The sequence below is a fragment of the Puma concolor genome, chromosome C1 (genome assembly GCF_028749965.1).
Source record: "Puma concolor isolate L17-30 chromosome C1, mPumCon1.1.hap2, whole genome shotgun sequence".
In the NCBI taxonomy this organism is placed as follows: domain Eukaryota; kingdom Metazoa; phylum Chordata; class Mammalia; order Carnivora; family Felidae; genus Puma; species Puma concolor.
In genome coordinates, this window is record NC_141674.1 from 51717907 (window position 1) to 51736940 (window position 19034).

At 34.0% G+C, this 19034-nt stretch overlaps 1 protein-coding gene across 6 annotated transcripts in view; it reads left to right on the top strand.

Annotated features, from left to right (window-relative positions):
• The window catches only part of ATG4C (autophagy related 4C cysteine peptidase), a 91551-nt gene that overhangs the window by 56044 nt on the left and 16473 nt on the right, over positions 1-19034 (top strand). For 4 of the 6 annotated variants that reach the window (XM_086717183.1, XM_025935260.2, XM_086717185.1 and 1 more), the window contains 4 exons: positions 195-331; positions 5882-5960; positions 6616-6692; positions 13954-14073. In XM_086717183.1, the coding sequence (XP_086573309.1) occupies positions 195-331; positions 5882-5960; positions 6616-6692; positions 13954-14073 (413 nt within the window). Of the gene's footprint in view, positions 1-194; positions 332-5881; positions 5961-6615; positions 6693-11803; positions 11926-13953; positions 14074-19034 lie in introns of those variants that run through there. The other 2 variants (XR_015254754.1, XM_086717186.1) reach the window with 2 other exon arrangements.

Consider the following 19034-nt stretch of genomic DNA (forward strand, 5'->3'; position numbering starts at 1 on the left):
CCTAGTGCCATAGTAGCTACTTGATAAGTATCTGCTAAATGTATAAATAGGGTAGACATTTTTTAACTCATTGAGACCTTGATGGTGATATCAGAGATTAGATGACTGGCCAATGAGGGGGGGAGGGACTAGAGTAAAAATGTTTCTGAAAATCATTTTTATAAAATGTAATACATATTCATTATTTTTCTCAGTTTATAGTTCTGATGTAATTGATAAACAGTGCACTTCCATGGCCTCTGATAATACAGATGACAAAGCTGTTATTATTCTAATCCCTGTTAGACTTGGTGGAGAAAGAACCAACACCGACTACTTAGATTTTGTAAAGGTATGAATAAGAACTAAAAATTTTTTAAGGCAATGCTAGCTAATCTGAAAAATACAGAAGGTTTGCAATCTTTTTTCTATTAAATGGGTAGTGATGATTTTATAGTTGTAGATTGTAAAGCTTGACATTAGAGATTTTAAATTTCAGTATTGCAGGATCAGATGTGATTTGAAGAGTATCATGTTCTATGACCAAGTGAAAAGCCTTTTAATCTTTCTGTAGCTAATCAAGGAGACACAGATGCACCAATAATTGTAATATGTGATATGTCTACAGTTCCCATTATCCCTCTATGTGATTGTTAAAAGAATGTACCTTTGTTTATAAAACCCACATTAAATTGTTTCAAGATAACAACTGAAACAAAGTGAGTTTTCTATTACTGCTGTATTATCTCTTAATTTGTTTCCTGTGGCACCATAAGGTGAATAAGTGGGATGACTCTTTATATAGACAGAAGTGATAAAGATCACATGGGGGAAGGTTCCATCTTTGGTTTCTTTATATTAACCAGTTAAAAATCAGTTCTATTTGAGAACACATAACTTTTCTCCAAATGAACCTATTGTTATCTAATGTTGTTTTGTTGTGGGCATCAACACATTCAGTTGTCACAAAACTTTAATTTAAAACTTTTTTTTTTTTGAGTATACTTGACACACAATGTTACATTAGTTTCAGGTGTACCAACATAGTGATTCAACTTCTCTATATGTTCTGCTATGCTCACCACAAGTGTAGCTTGCTTCTGCAACCATACAATGCTGTCATTGACTATTCCCTGTGCTGTGCCTTTTGTGACTGTGACTTATTCATTCCATAACTGGAAGCTTGTATCTCCCATTCCCCTTCACCCATTTGACCATCTCCCCTACCTCCTTTCTCTCTGTATTTATAGGTCTGATTCTGCTTTTTGCACAAAACTTTACCTTTTTAAAACAATTTATTTTAATATTTTATTTATTTTTGAGAGAGAGAGTGTGTAAGTGGGAGAGGGGCAGAGAGAGAGGGAGACACAGAATCCAAGAAGCAGGCTCCACGCTCCAAGCTGTCAGCACAGAGCCTGATGCGGGGCTGGAACTCATGAATGGTGAGGTCATGACCTGAGCTGAAGTAGGATGCTTAACCAACTGAGCCACCCAGGTGCCCCAAAACTTTACCTTTTGAAATACTTACTTTTGGATAAAATTATAGTATTTTATATTATTTTCATAGTTTTAATAAAGTTTCTCATCTTTTCAAGGTCAGAGACGGAATTCCTCTTTGAATGGAGTGTTATGGTATATAGGAATCTTGAAATCTAAGTTTCAGTAATGGTTTGTTCCCCACGTAAAGCCTTAGGGTCCATGTGTGTATGAGTGGAACATGTGTCTTCACTTTAGACTGTGCTACTTCTAAAAATCTAGAACAGTTGTTGTCAATATATGGGATATGGAAGTTTTCTAGCTGGTATACTGGCTTTTCCTAATAGTTATTAAAATTTTGCAGGCATACATGTTACCAATAGTACTAATACTATATCGAAAATATATGAATCTGTTAGATAGAATCGGGGTTTTGATTTCTAACACGTGGGCTCTTTAGTAGAGTTAATGTTAGAATGTGGGAAGGTATGAACCATTTCATCTAGCAAATCTATTAAGGGTTTTGGGACTTTTGGCATGTTGCCATGTCTCAGTAGGTTGTAACCAAGTCTGAACTGGATGGATTCCCTCTGCCTTTTCCACGGCCATGAAAAGATTAGAAACTGAGGCAATCTTGGAACTGACTCCTTTGGTCAAACCCCTATTTCTGTTGGAATGGGCTGCAGATGGCTTCAAGGCATATTTCATCTGGCTGCGAGCTTTGCTACTTGGTGCTATTAATATTTTTTATCATTCAATCATATTGAATGATTCAATGGAGTTTGTAGTGAAAAAAACCATGGTTAACTGTTAAAGTGATCCTCAGAACCCAGCATATAGGAGTTGCTCAACAACTAACTGGTTAACTCTCATATTTCTATAACACTTTAAATACAGATACATCTCATTTTGCCTTCAAAACAGCTAGGAACTATTTGTCTTTTTAAAACCGAGAAGACTGAAGTTAAATGATAAGTTTAAGTTCAGACAGTAAACTGGTAACAGACCAGAACTTTTGTTATTTGTATATTTTCCCTAAAATATGGATTTTTAAAAATGTAATAATTCTTTCTTTGAGTTTCTACCAATTAAATTTATACATAGTCCACTAAAATAAGAGAGCACTGACTATTGAGACATTTTAATTTTTCAATTATCAGCAAAAAGTGGCCGAGATGGCTGAGTGAAGTAGGCTGGATGTTAGGTGTTATGTTTGCTTAAGGGTTGGTTGGGTCAAAAGCCAACATGACAACTTGTCAAGAGGCATTCACTTGGAAGTGAAAAAATACAGTGTCTGACAGTCCTAAAAGAAGAAGAATCTTCCTCTTCTTCCTCTTCTGCTCTTTTTTCTCTTTCTCTACCTCCTCCACCCCCATTCCACTCCTCCCACTCCATCTCCCCCTCTTCCTCCACTGCCTCCTCTTTTGTCAGCAGTTGTATTTTTTTTTCCTGCCGAACCATTGTACATGATACTCTCTAAAATTCACCCCTCAGTTCTATTTTCCAAATTTATTAATCAAGGTAATTCCAATCTTTCAGAGATGGTACCATCCCCTGCTACATTCTGTGAGGAGAAAGAAATTTGGTGTGGTGCTTCATCAGCTCTTAGCTCGGGAAGTTTATTTATTTATTTATATATATTTTTAAAGGACCTGGAATGGGAAAATCTAATATGTTCTCCTTCCCCAGCAAGACAAATTAGGACTTTTCTTTTTGACTGATTACTTCAGTCTTATTTATTGTTTCATGGGTACAGCTCAATAAATTCTCACCACCAGATAGCTGTGAAGAAGCTTTTTTAGGGACTGAAAAGTGTTGCAGGTTTACAAAGATACAGTCTCTTCTATGTAATGGCATTCTAGTTCCTAATCTGCCTCTAAGTGTTTATTGCTAAATCTGCTCTAGTCTGTTGAAAAGGAAATATAGATGTCAGGAACCAGAGTCTTTATTCTATTACTTAGGATCATTGCTGAGGAGAGTTATGGATGATTCTTGCTATATACTTTTTTCTTTCTTTTCTCGGCTATGAGGGACTTAGAACTTTCACTTCCTCATGGCTCTCTGTGTCAGAAACATTGTGTGTCAGCTGATCAGATTGCCTCAAGTTGAAGTAAGGCACTCTCTAAGGATTTTTATTTGAGGGGAAAGCAATAGAATAATAGACTATTCATGGAATAATAATAAAAACAGAATAACACTTTATTGTTTATTTTCTTTATAATTTCATCTTATGTATTTGTTAACTCTAAATTAATTTTAACCTATAACATGCCTTCTCTGTTTCATTTAACTTTCTTAGTTGCAGTTCTCTTTTCCAATTTTCACATGACTGAAAATATACAAAGTTGTTTTCTCTAAGAGGGTTATTTATAACAGTGAGGACCTAGGAACAACTTGAATGTTCAGAATGGAGATTTTAAGGCACATTTGGCTATCTTCATAAAATAGAGTATTTTACAACCATTAAATATTACACTGAGATCTATATTTATTGATAGGAAAAGAGGTTTATGACGTAATGACTGACCAAACTTATAACAGCATGTGTAGTGTGATGCCACATATATAGAACTGTATTCATAAATCTCTATGTGAATATACACAGATTGAGTTCAAGAAGGTGTTCCCCAAATATTAATAATGATAAGCTCTGAGTGTCAGGGTTTGGGGAAATTTTTACCTTTTAATATATATTCTGTGTGTTTTTATTTTTTTACAACAACCACATTTTTTTTAATGTTTATTTATTTTTGACACAGAACACAATTGGGGGAGGGGTGGAGACAGACAGAGAGACACAGAATCTGAAGCAGGCTCCAGGCTCTGAGCTGTCAGCACGGAGCCCGACACCAGGCTCAAACTCACCAGCCATAAGATCATGACCTGAGCCAAAGTCGGATGCTTAACCAACTAAGCCACCCAGGTGTTCCACAACAATCACATATTTTTAAGAAAATAATTAAGTTAAAAATACTTTATGGTTTGATTACTTGTTAAAGGGAAAAAAAACATTGGTTCATATATATTTTTTTTATTAAAAAATTTTTTTTTAATGTTTATTTATTTTTGAGAGAGAGACAGAGAGTGAGCAGGAGAGGGGCAGAGAGAGAGAGGGAGACACAGAATTCGAAGCAGGCTCCAGACTCCAAGCTGTCAGCCCTGACGCAGGGCTCGAACCCACGAGTGGTGAGATCATGACCCAAGTGGAAGCCAGACATTCAACTAGCTGAGCTACCCAGATACCCCAGTTCATATACTTTTTATTTTTATATCTTCTAGATATAAAAACATCCTGTCATTTAAGAGAAGGAAAGCATAAATATTATTTAATACTTTGGGGTTTTATAATATGCATCTTATCATTATTAGTCATTTATAAGTTTAGAATACATGAGATATATATATATATATAGATATAGATATAGATATAGATATAGATATACACACATACACACATAATATAGGCTAAAATATTGACAAGACCTTATTAACTGATTCCACTGGCCATGTTTTTTAAAAGGTATAGAATTATTTGGCCCAGGGGCACCTCAGGTGGCTCAGTTGGTTGAGCATCTGACTCGATTTTAACTCAGGTCATGATCTCAGTGTTGTGGGACTGAGCCCTGCATTGGGCTCCATGTTAAGTGTGGAGCCTGCTTGAGATTATCCTTCTCTCTCTCTCTCTCTCTCCTCCTTTCCTCTGCTTTCTCTCTCAAAAAAAAAAAAAAAAAAAAAGGATTATTTTGCCCAGCTTAAATAGAGTTTTACACTTAGAATAGATGCTGAGGGGCATACTAAATAATTGACTGCGGTATCCCTGATATTTTATGATTGGTAAATAAAATTGGCTTTAATAACAATTATTTTTTGCCTTAGATTATATTGTTTTCATTTTATCTTATTCTAATAAATTTATGAAATAGCATAAAAATGGGTCAAATGAATGCTGTTGATTAGAAAATGGTTTTTAGTTTGGGATTCTAAGACTTGAAGTTCAGTGAAAATAGTAATAAGGTCTAAGGAGTATTTCTAGTATTTTAAAAACTTGATGAAAATACTATTTTGATCATGATAAGGCTGCAACAGCTAACTGAAAGGGCAAGTGTTTTGGTTTTGGTAGGAACTGTATTGCCTTTATATGGTGACCTTATTTATTTCTGTATCTGGTACATAGTAGTTGTTAATGTTGTTGAGAGACACACTGATCAGAACACTTGATTTACTGTTGAGTGATTTAAAGAAAATGGAAAATAGTGTTTGTAGATAAAAGGATTTTAGAATATGGGGCATATGTAATAAAAATAAAACTGGTGGTGAAAAATTTGGGAACTATGATACATACTAATACTGCTAATACAAATTTGATTGTTTTGAATAATTATCATTTGCCTCATGACTCTAAATCTGTATTAATTTCTTTTGACAGGGTATTTTAAGCCTTGAATATTGTGTGGGTATTATTGGTGGCAAACCTAAACAGTCATACTACTTTGCTGGATTTCAAGGTTAGTGATTTAATAAAACATTTTTATTATTGTTTTCTTTTAAAAATCAGAAGTTAATTTAGGATCATTGGAAACAGGATGATTAACAGACCAAAATGAGTACCTTATAAATTCATCAGTCCTACCATAGCCACTCATTTGTCATTTGGTCCACAACATAATTGGATTCTGTAAAATGTATGTTTAATTTCTGTTATTGCATAAACAGGCATAATTTATTGGTTTCACTAAACTTGAAAAGACATTGCTGCTACATTCTGACAGTTGCTATTTACATATTTACTTTTTACCAGTTTTAGTGGTGCTACTTGATGATAAAATGACAAGCAATATGTTCTTCCTGTCAGGATAAAGTAGTGCAATACATTTTTCATATGCAAACTGTAGAATATAATTGTGTGTTTGTGAAAGTAATTTTATCACCAAAAATTAAATGACAGTCTCATCACTTTATAAAAATTCTGCTTATACAAGCATATTTGATTATGCAAAAGTTAATCTGTCCTGTGCAAACCTATGTTTCAGTCAATGAATATCAGTCTGGCAAGCTGTTACTCCCAGGTTTTTTTCAGCTATTCTACATAGAAATTGGATTGTAAGCAGTGTAATAATAAGGTGTTTTTTGAATTACTTGTCTTCTGTTTTGTCCTTGTAGATGACAGTTTGATTTACATGGATCCTCATTACTGCCAATCTTTTGTAGATGTCAGCATAAAGGATTTCCCTCTTGAGGTACTATGGATAAAGAGCTGGTACTATTTTCTTACCATATGAAGCAAACTCAAATTATTTAGAGATGTGTTAGACAGCTATGCTTTTCTGGTATTACAATTCCAAGTTAGTAATATTTTACTGATTTATAAAACCATAATCCATACACTGGTCAAAGGTTAAATAATTTGTTGCTGAATTTTAATTTATGACATACTTTCTTCTTCATTTATCTTTGTCTCTGACTTGTTAGGTACCTTAGTCCTACCAAAATAAATGATCAAGCCTCCAAGTAATTTTGTAGATAAACAGCTGAATATTACTCAAGAATTTAAAATGTTAGGCATGTTTTAAAAAAAGACAAAGCGGGGGGAGAAAAAGATGATGGAGTTGGTTTAGAATAACAAAGAGACTTGTGACTATCTGCTAACTTATTTTATGTATAATTGTTAAGTCTTAGTCCCTAGTTAAGTTTCTCCAGAGCTTAGTTGGGTTTCTACTAATTGTTTCAGCTCTCATTTCTTAACATATTCTTTTCCTTATGTTGGTCATTTGTGATCCAGTGTTTTATTTTTTAATTTTATTATTTTTAATTTTATTATTTTATTTTATTAAAAACTTTCTTTATTTATTTACTTTGAGAGAGCAGAGAGAGTGCGAGTGAGGGAGGGGCAGAGAGAGAGAGAGAGAGAGAGAGAGAGAATCTCAAGCAGGCTCTGTGCTAACAGCACAGAGCCTAACGTGGGGCAGGAACTCACAAAACTGTGAGATCATGACCTGATCCAAAATCAAGAGTTGCATGCTTAACTGACTGAGCCACCCAAGCACTGCTAAAATTATTATTTTTAAAAATATTTATTTACTTAGTAATCTCTATGCGGAATGTGGGGTTCAAATTCACAACCCTGAGATCAAGAGTTGCATGCTCTACTGACTGAACCATCCAGGTGCCCCTATTATCTAGTATTTCAATTTAGAAAATTTTGAGAGTGCATAGGTGAGACATGTAATTATTTCATGGTTTTGGTTCTTGTTTTCCCAGTTGATGCTTTTATAGACTTTTCAAATAATTTTAATCACTTAAGTGGCATGGATCACTAATTCTCAAAGGCTTGGCAAGTTAGAAATGTGGTTTAATATTTTGTTTTAGTAAGAGCTTGTTAGCTAATAATATCTAATAATATTTAAGGGATAGATTATAAAAATAAACTGTAAGATTAGAATCTGGTTCTGAAAGATACATTATAAAACATGCTAGCATCTTTTGTAAACTATTACTTGAACTAAAGTACAAGCAACTTGAGGCCAGAGATAAGATTTGCTTTCTGTTTTCTTCCTTCATAGTGTCTTGCATGTAAACCTTAATAAATATTTATAGATGACTTATCGATACTGTGGGCAACACAATAGAATTGTGCTATGTGAACCATGTTGTAATTCTCTTTCAGCTGCATTGTGGTCTTCCTATGTCTAAGTTACACAGTGTATCTGTGACTTGTGACTATCTGTGTATCTGTACCATATTAACTACTTAAAAAAGTAGACATTTGAAATTCAGATGGAAAATTATTCATAGTTTTCTAGTATTATCTAAAATAGGCAAATTAAAAGCTTATTAGTATTGACTATCTTGACCAGTAGAGACTATTCATCTGATATTTTGAGAGATTCCACAAAGAAACCAGGTGAATGACTATCCTGGTTATGTCTACACCAGCAAGATTAGAAAGGCTGCAGCTCACTTTGGGAGGCAGGTGCAACACACTTCATGAGTAAGTCAATAAAGCTTGAAGTGGGGTGTTAGTAGTGGGAATGGAAGAGAGGGAATGATTTTGAGAGACTTTGCAAAGTAAAATTTGGTGAAATCAAGTAACTTCTGAAATGCACAGAAGCATTTATTTCTTATACATTGGGACACTGAGAAAGTGGGTTTAGATTTATATTTTTGAGATGTTAGAAGAGTATCTCAACCTGTCTGGATAATTCCTCTGGACAATTTTTCATTTTTCTCAGTTCAGCCATTTGTCTTAGGCTATTTATTGAATAGTATCATTTATTTTTCTATGAGAGTATAATATAAAAACTACAGCAAGTTGTCTATCTTTGTACAGAAATAAAATTTCACTTTTTGCTTTTTATCATATTTAAGCTTAAAATGCTCCAAATGGAGATATTATTAATCATCCTTGCCTTGGTATGTAGGTTGTTGTATGTATTTATGCTATTGACATTTTGCAGTTGGTTGATGTAATTATATGAGCATTCTAAAACCACCACCCTTATACCTCAATTATTAAAATTATTATTTTTTATTATTAAAAATTTTTTTAATGTTTATTTTTGAGAGAGAGAGAAAGACAGAGCACAAGCAGGGGAGGGGCAGAGAAAGAGGGAGACACAGAATCAGAAGCCATCTCCGGGCTCTGAGCTGTCAGCACAGAGCCCGATGTGGGGCTTGAACCCATGAATTGTGAGATCATGACATGAGCCGAAGTTGGACGCTTAACTGACTGAGCCACCCAGGCGCCCCTATTAAAATTATTTTTAAAAGCATGTTTATTTGGTCAGTACTTGATTTTGTAGACGGAGAAATTAAAATCTTAGCTCTTTTATCCAACACCATGTAAAGAATCACTGGTAGTCTTGATATTTTGTGTGAGTGCCTTGAATCCAATATGATTATGAAAATTTAAGAAAATAGTGTATCTGAGTATTTGACATTGAAGAAGAGATTTAGACCATATATTTTGTTGTTCTTATGGTATTGAATTCCAATATATGTAGAGTTGAACTTTAAAAATTTTGAAGCCGAATCAGACCAAGTATTTTTCTTTTTTAAACTACTATTTACTGAGTTCTTTATATGTGCAAGGCACTGTCCTAAGTACTATAGTCTTCTGTTGAATTTTTTTCTTTCCTATGGTTCCAGATGCTTTGCTTATGTATATATTTGTATGAATTTTCTATTCTTTTTTTTAAGTTTACTTATTTATTTTGAGAGAGAGACAGAGACAGACAGTGTGCATAAGCATGCTCATGCAGAGAGAGAGAGAGAGAGAGAGAGAGAGAGAGAGAGAGAGAGAGAGAGAGAATCCCAAGCAGGCTCCATGCTGTCAGCTCAGAGTGATACAGGGCTTGATCTCACGAACTGTGAGATCATGACCTGAGCTAAAATTAAGAGTCGGACACTTTAATGACTGAGCCAGGCAGGAGCCCCTAATTTTCCATTCTTGTGACACCTTCTTATAAAATATATTCTTATGTATTATTTAATTTTTATATTAACTTTGAAAAAGAGAATTCCCCTCATCTTTATCTTCACTGAGTTTTTAACATTGTGAAGTGAATGTGAAGTAGTCATGTATGTATATACGTCTATAATTTTCATTTAGAGAATGGGGTTTAAAGGAGCAGCATGAATTACCTTAAGGAAAAAAGTTGTGTAAAAACAAGTTGAAATTAGAAGGGAATGAGAAGAACTCAAATGGGCTTTTGCAGTTAGGGTATGTTGAATTGTGGGTTCCCAGTGGTTCAGGCAGAGTATCAATTGTTGGGATGAGAGGACTAGAAGATACATATTTTCATTATTATATATATAAATATAAATATATACATATAAATATATATATATATTTATGTGTGTATGTATTTAATAAGACTTCTTAAACCAGAGACTGTTGTGTCATGTTATTTATGATACACTTTCAGAATGACTGGTGCTAACTCTTACAAATAACAAATTCTATTCTATTATTAAGGCAATATTTGGTTACTAAATATTAATATTCTGTTAATAAGGCCTTATAAATAGATGTATTAGTCTATTGTGATTCCTGGGCCCCCAGTTTCAAGTTTCAGATTTTAGGAGTTCCATGCAGTAGTGGTTATTTTAATCTATCCTAGTAAATTCAGAGAATAGTGGCATTAAAGCTATGAGAATGATGTGATGTGATTAGACAGATGGATGAGTGAATTCATCAGTGAAAGATGTACCCTTTATGAATTACACATGTGAACTGCATATAGTAGGAGGTGCTTTGTAGTAAGGGTATTCTCTAACTCAGGAAGCTCCATCTAAATCACCAGAATAGCATAGCTACACCTAAAAGTATTTGTTTCAGTATCATTTGTATGTTTAGGTAAGAGAGTCCACTATTCCAAAAACTAAGCTTAGAACAGTGCCTGGCATTTAGTAGATGCCTAATAACTATTTGTTGAGGCAGTGAATAAATAATGTATTAAAAAATGAAATAAATAGGAATTGACTCACCATGACTAGTTTTTTCAGAAACGCATTTCATTGTCACAGAAGTATGTATAGCAAATACTCCCTAAAATGTGTTTGTGAAGTAAAAGGTGCTACTCTTACCAATCATCAGAATTTTAAAAATTAAAAAACAAATCGTAAGTACAGAGCTGAAAGAATTATCACAAAGGAATACAGCTGTGTAATGAATGCCCCTTGGGAAAATATTTTAAAGTCTAACTTGTTCGGTGACAAACAAATAATTCTGAATTATAAGTTAATGTTAGTTTGACTTCAGAACCTTCTAAGGTGAACCAAAAAACATAATTTTAAGTTTTAATGGTATAAAATGCCTCTTTGTGATACGAGTCCTAGTACTGACACCCAATAGCAATTTCATTTTTCAGTGATCAGAGACTTATATCTGTGTTTTTGTGAATAATTTAAAAAGTTCTTTGTAGATATCAAAACAACCATGAATAACAATATAGTGTTTGTCATTACTGTCTATGATGACTGAGGCAATACAGTGAAATTGCACTAAGCCTATTAGGTTTAGTCTTATTGGTTCTTACATGAAAATAGTAACATAGTGTATGTAATGTAGGACACCCTTGTAGTTGAATTTAAAAATCCTTTGTTGGACCGTGTACAAACTTTTGGCCCTTCTTACTTATCCTCAAGTAGTAAAAACTAAATACACATTCTTTATTATTGGCTTTGTAAGGAGTTGGGTAAGTGACTATTTTTAGATACCTTGTAGGTAGAATATCTTTTTGTGACTATGACATAGAGCTATCTGTGCCTTACACACAGACTCCTTATACTCCTGTAGTTCACTTATTGTTAACTAACACATTTATGTAGCTCTTCTGTGCCTCTCTAGATCTGTTTTCAATAAAACAGATAATTAAGCAGGTGAAACAGTTTTGGAAAATGTCCAACTAAGACAATACTTGTTTTGACTGGTACTCTGGAGGTTCCAAAGGTTGGATCTCACTATATAAAGTAAGTATTAGGGGAGCCTGGGTGGCTCAGTAGGTTGAATGTCTGACTTCAGCTCAGGTCACAATCTCATGGTTCATGAGTTCAGGCCCTGCATCAGGCTCACTGCTGTCAGTTCAGAGCTGACAGCATTTTGGACAGCATAGAGGATATTTGCATATCCTCTAGTGATAATATGGGACTCTAATTGGATCACTAGGATATATGGGGAGAGGAAAGAGTGATTTTGACTGATTCACCATAAACAAATTTGGAAGCCTATGTTTTTCTGTATTTTAATAAATAGTTTAAGTTAAAATCCCATAGTTTTAGGCATTAAATGTAGGGACATTTTCAGTTTATGAGTTCAGATTCAGTCTTGATCATTTCTTAATTGAGCTGGTTCTTTAATCAAAAAATATAAAATACATAACAAAGAATTTCTCACACCCATCTCCCATCTGCCCAGTTTTTCTCTCTCCTCTAAACTTGGTATATCCTTTTTTTTTTTTTAAGTTTATTTATTTACTTTGAGAGAGACAGAGACAGTATGAGCAGGGGAGGGGTAGAGAGACAGGGAGAGAGAGAATCCCAAGCAGGCTCTATGCTGGCAGAGCAGAGCCTGACACAGGGCTTGAACTCATGAACTGTGAGATCATGACCTGATGATCTCATCAGTACCACAAACCTGAACTGAAACCAAGAGCTGCATGCTTAACCGACTGAACCACCCAGGCACCCCAATTTTGGTTACCCTTGCAGAGTTTATTTATACAAATGTAAACAAATGTGACTATATATATATATATATATATATATTTACTTATGGTCCTCCTTTTTTTACATATAACCTTTTTTTATACATACAAAAACAGACTTTGGTGGTAGCATCAATGATTTTTAAGGACAAGACCTCTGAGCATTCAAGCAGTTTAAAAAAAAATCTTTTAAGCAAAGCACCAGAATGTGGTAATGAAAAAAAAAAAAAAAAAGATTGGAATGATTAGCTTTTTTTTTTTTTTTTTAGAGAGTGCATGCAAGTGGGGTAGAGGGAGAGGGAGAGGGAGAGAGGGAGAGGGAGAGGGAGAGGGAGGGAGGGAGGGAGAGAGAGAGAGAGAGAGAGAGAGAGAGTCTTAAGCAGGCTCCATGCCCAGCACAGAGCCTGATATGGCTCAAATCTCATGACGCTATGATCATGATCTGAGCTGAAATCAAGAGTTGCTTTACCAACTGAGCCACCCAGGTGCCCCTGGAATTATTAGCTTTATATTCTACCCTTTTCTTTTGTATTTTCTGAAGATCCCAGACTCTACTAGTTAGCCATATCTCACTAGCAAGAGTAGAGAGGCTAGAGCAGCCTCCCTAGCCAATTTATATCTGTGGCACTGTGACTACATGAGAAAAAGTGAAGTGACAGGAAGACTGGTAAGGAGGATAGCAAGGACCATTATAGAACAGTTTACAACTGTGTCCCGTACAGGAATAAACAAGAACTTAAACAAGTAGAAGAGTGAGTTGGAAGAATATGTAAGTGTGTATGAATTGTGTCAGATGCTAAAATTCTCAAGTTGACCTATTTTCATATCATTATGGAACATTTACATGAATCTGTGTATTTGTTTACAATGTCTTGATATCCTTATTAAAAGGTTTTCTAACATTAAAAAATCTCAAAAAACAGGCTTAATTGAACTTTCATAGAAATAACTAACTGAATTCTAAACCTTGCTAGCTTATGTATGTCTTTTTCAGTGGCACATTTTTCTTCCCTTCTGCAAGTGTTCGAAATGCATGCCATTTTTGACACACTTCTTTTCTTCTGTGGAATGGCACTAATATCATATACGGTGGAGATTTGGTAAACTGAATGTAAATAAAGCTTTGGGGGGTGGAAAGGACCATTTTCATAGGATAGACTAAAGCACTGTTCCAAAGCATATTTATAATTTTGAGAAAAGTTAAATGGCAAATTTTAATTTAAGTAATATCTTGTATATACTGAAGTCCATCAAATAAAACTAAATTAATCCTAAAGACCTTTTAAAATTACAGACATTCCACTGCCCTTCTCCCAAAAAGATGTCATTTCGAAAAATGGATCCTAGCTGTACAATAGGATTTTACTGTCGAAATGTTCAGGACTTCAAACGAGCTTCTGAAGAAATCACTAAGGTACTTTTATTTAAAATATTATATTTGTAAATGACCTAATTTTTATTAGAGATAGCCTATCAGAGGACAGAAATCTGTAAATTATTCTTTTGTAAAATTTCCCCTTGAATGTTAATATTATCAGGAATACTGTGAACCAGAAAGTAAAACTACTTGGGGACTCCTAGCCTTTGAGACTAAAAAAACCAATTGGCTGAAAGTATCAGTTGCCCCACTAGGTGGCACTGTTGAAATAAAAATCCCTTCCCAAACTGTAGCCATGTGCAAGCAATTAAGTTATATTTTATTTGAAGAGGATTTTAAAAGGGCAATACCTTAGGGGGTAGAAAAAAATTAATGAAGTATTTGATCAAGCCAAATTGTGCATTATTTCTTGTTAGTCCAAGTGCTTCTTTGATTTTTTTTAAAGAGAAATGGTATTTTTGGATTTCTCAGAACTGCTTTATTAAATGAAGTGTGTTGTTACCTTCCAATAAGCTTGTCTAATCTGATCTATTCTACTTATAGGGTCTTTGAAATAGGTTTATTTAACTCCTTCTCATTACCTTTAAACTTTAGCTTTTTTTTTTTTTTTTCTTTTGGTCCTTGAGTACTGCTAAAACATAGAACCTTAAGGTCTGTCTATATTTAGTACTTTAGAAAATAAAAAAGATTACTTACTTAGGAAGCAAGCATAACTGGATGGCTGTCTTTATTAGTATCAGTAGTTATAGGCTATAATTTTATGGTAAACAAAACCAATATTAGAATCATTTTTGGAAATTTTTAACTTGAGCTCAGGTATAGTAATACCTCATTATTGCTTTAACTTCCAGTTAGTTTTATTCTGGAAAATGGACACAGTGGGCTGAAATTTGATCTTTACAATGTAAAAACATAATGAAAAAGTTAAATAAGAAGTTTCATATAAGCGAAGAGTAGTTTACTTGACCTGCCATGTAAAAGAGGAAAATTAACAGGTACATGACAGAAAAGTGAATGAGAAGAGAAAATGAGACACAGGGGAACTTTACTTCTCATTTCTCAGAATTGTTGTCTTTTCATTCTCCTTTTTTAACCCAGAAGGCCAAGTGAATGTAACAAAATGTGTATTCTCCATTTTCCCCCTCTTTCATTACTTGAAGTTAGTATATACACTTGTATATTTTTGTTTGACAGTTCTGTCTTTATAAAGTACCATGTAAAATATGTGCTAAAATACACCAATCCAGGTGATATTGTAATAGAGATTGAGGTTGACCATCATTTCCCATTAGAAAGTTGTGTTTTTGTTTCCACTAGTTTGTTTTCTATCCAGGTGAAAATAAGTACGTTTAGAACAGTAAAAGTCTACTCCGGGAATAGAAACAAACCGAATTATTGTTACCAAAGTGAAAAAACAAGATTCACAAATGAGTTACATGTTGATATTCTCTGATTAAAACTGATACTTTTTGTGGTTTATATACACATACATACCTATTTATATCTATATTATGGTTTTTACATGGGAAAATACTTAGAAATTATTGCTCATGATGCATCAGAGTAATTATGCAATATTAAAGCAAAGGGAAGCAATATTGAAATATCATGTGGAAGTACTGAGAATTTTGGTAGAGTCCATTAACTTTCTAACAAGGTTGTTTCTTTTTTTTTTTCTGTTTATTTATAGTTTTTTTTATTTATATACGAAATTTATTGTCAAATTGGTTTCCATACAACACCCAGTGCTCATCCCAAAAGGTGCCCTCCTCAATACCCATCATCCACCCTCAACAAGGTTGTTTCTTAAGTTAGTAGTTTTTTGTAGTAGTGTCAAAAACTCTTGGTCGATTAATAACCTGATCATTTACTTTTGCTTGGAAGGTTGCAAATTAAGTAGTTTTCCTTCTCTTCTTAAAAACTGAACTTGGTGTTTTTTTTGTTACACTGTTATTTTTTTCTCTTTAAAAATTAAAACAATTTAAATTATTTGATTCAATACAGGATATAATGTCAGTTGTCTCATTTTGAAAATGAAGCTAGGTAGCCTAGATTCTCATGTTTAATTTGTAATGCGGTATGAATATTCTAATGCCTTATACTACATGATTTTTAAAATGTTAATAAAAATTGTGAAATTAATTCACTGTTTAGCAGGGCTCAGCCCAGCAAGTATCTGTAACTACCATGTTGAAAGGATAAAATGACCAAGCCATAATCCCTGCTTTTGAACAGGTCTAAGGCTTCTGCCCTCGAATAGCATTTATAGGCCAGGAGAGAGAGAATAAGACAGGTAGACATACATTACATTGAATATGATAAGCACACATACAGAACTAGAAATAAATTGATAGCGGAAGGAAGGATGTTGAAATGAGAGCAATGTCACATCCCAGTCACAGTTCTTTACTGTGATGGTGATATTTAATTTGGGCCTTAAAGTGTAGGCTTAATTTCTAATGGCTTATTAAGTAGAAGGAAGGGTGCTTCAAGCAGAGGAAATAACAGGAGGAAAGGTATTGGAAAAGGAAAATGTAGAGCTCTTCTAGAGAATGGCAAATAGTCCAATTTGTTAGGTGCCAAGGGTACACGTAGGGTAGGATTTCTGTCTTCTGACTGCCTAAATTAGGATCCTATATGGCTTGGGAGTCTCCAGTTCTAGCAAGCCTTCCAAGTAGTCTTGTACACCAAATTTGAGAACCACTGGTGTTAAGACAGTACAACCCAAAGTGTATACTTGATGTTTTTAGGTAGCACCAGGGTAAATTATCTTAATATTTATATGTTTATTTATAATCATATTAGAAAAATATAACTGGCATTTTAAACATGGTTTCCTATTAATTAGTGATTTGTAAAAGGCTACTTAAGTTAAAAACTATGAAAAGAAAAATAGTCACTAACTATAACAGAGATGGCATACATAACAAAAATAATGAAGGAGGCATATATATGTGCAAGGCTTGAGAAACACTGCTACAGGAAATAGCAAAGGATGAGGCTAGAAAAAGAGGTTGGAATAATATCATGGAGAGTCCTGAATGCCAGGCTGAGGTTTGTACTTCAGCAGTATGTTGATTTTATTGGTTTTTTAAATTTCAAGCATACAGAAATACAGAGAATAACTTAATAAATACCCATGTGCTACCATTGAGCTTAAGGGGAAAAAAACCCATATATAATTGAATTGTATTAACTTTCCCCAATCTTATTCCCTTCCTTCCTTCCCAGTGTTAATTACTATCCTAAATTAATATATAATACTCATACTTTATATATCCATAAACAATATATTTTGCTTTGTATGTTATTAAACTTATCATTAATGGTATGTTTATATAAAAATGTATAGATCCTGCAACTTGCTTTTTCATTTAATAGTGACTTAGAGATTATATCTATATGTCTTGGTGTTGCTTATTCCTAATTGCTGAGTAGTAGTTTTATTCAAACTGTCTTTTGTTGATGGTCATCTAGCTTGTTTCAATTTTTAATTACAAATAATGTTTATAAGAATATTCTTGTCCATATCTCTTCATGTATGTGTAGTACTTTAACTGGAATTATGTTAAGATACTCTAGATATGCTGGAGTGGAATTGCTGCGTCACAGGGTATGCATATTTTTAGATTTGTTAGATATTGTCAAATGCTCTCCAAAGTTATCATACCAACAGTATATGAAAATTTCCAGTGCTCCATATTACCACTTGATATTGTACAACTTTTACATTTTTAACCAATCTCATGTATATACATAGTATCTCTTTGTAGCTTTAATTTGTATTTCTCTGATTAATAGTGAAACTGAATGTCTTATCAAAGTTTATTGGTCCATTGGTTCCTCTTTTGTGAATTTCTTACTCATTTCCTTTCTCTAATTCTCTATAAAGCTATTTGATTTGAAGGAAATCAAATCAAATTTATAATTCTGGATACTATCACTTGTTGGCTCAATGTGTTACAGATATATTCTCCTAGGCTACTGTTTTCACTTGTCAATGATATCTTTAATTTTAGTCAAATTAGTAAATCTCTTTCATTATGGGTTTTGAATTTTCTATCAAAGAAATGTGTAATAACCAAAGTCATAAACATATTTCTTATATTCTCCTACATTTCTTCTTCTTTTTTTTAATGTTTATCTTGATAGAGAGAGAGCTAGCAGGCAAGGGGCAGAGAGAGAGGGAGAATTCCAAGCAGGCTCTGAGCTGTCAGCACAGAGCCCGACGTGAGGCTCAAACTCACAAACCACGAGATCATGATCTGAGCCAAAACTAAGAGTTGGCCTCTTAACCAACTGAGCCACCCAGGAGCCCCACATTCTCCTACATTTCTTCCAAAAGTATTAAAAGTTTTATGTTTCACATTTAGAACTTGTATATGTCTTAAGTTATGTATCTTTTTTTTTAAAAAACATGGATAATTGGTGCCAGCATTCTTTATTAAAAGACTTGCTTTGTAGTGCCTTCTTCAAAGACTTGGATGAAGACAGAGCTGTAGGATGGGAGAGGAAGCAACTATTTTGAGAGAGTTTGTGAAAGTAGAATCTATAAGACCAAGCAGCCACTGGGACTTGAGGGCAAGTGAAAGAGAGAGTCCAAAAACAAGTCTGCTTTGCAGACTTAACAGACACTTAAATAAGTGTCTAGGAGAAAAAATTAATTGCTGTTAATATGGTAATTCATTTAGTCAACAAGAGATTTGAGTGCTCTCACTTCTACCACTCCACCAAAACTCCTCTCAGGGTTGCTGATGCCCCCCACATTGCTAAGTCTATGGGTCATATCTTAGTCTTCATCCCACCTATCCTAACATTTGTATCTGTCATAGCTGAACACCCATTGCACCTTTGTACACCCTCTTTATTTGGCTTCTACAACCACTATCTTGGCTTTTCTCATTCTTCACTAGTTTTTCCTTCTCAGTGCGCCTTTGTCTGCTCTTCTTCCCAGTCTCTTCATGTTGGAGCACTGCAGGACTTAGTCTTTAGTTCTC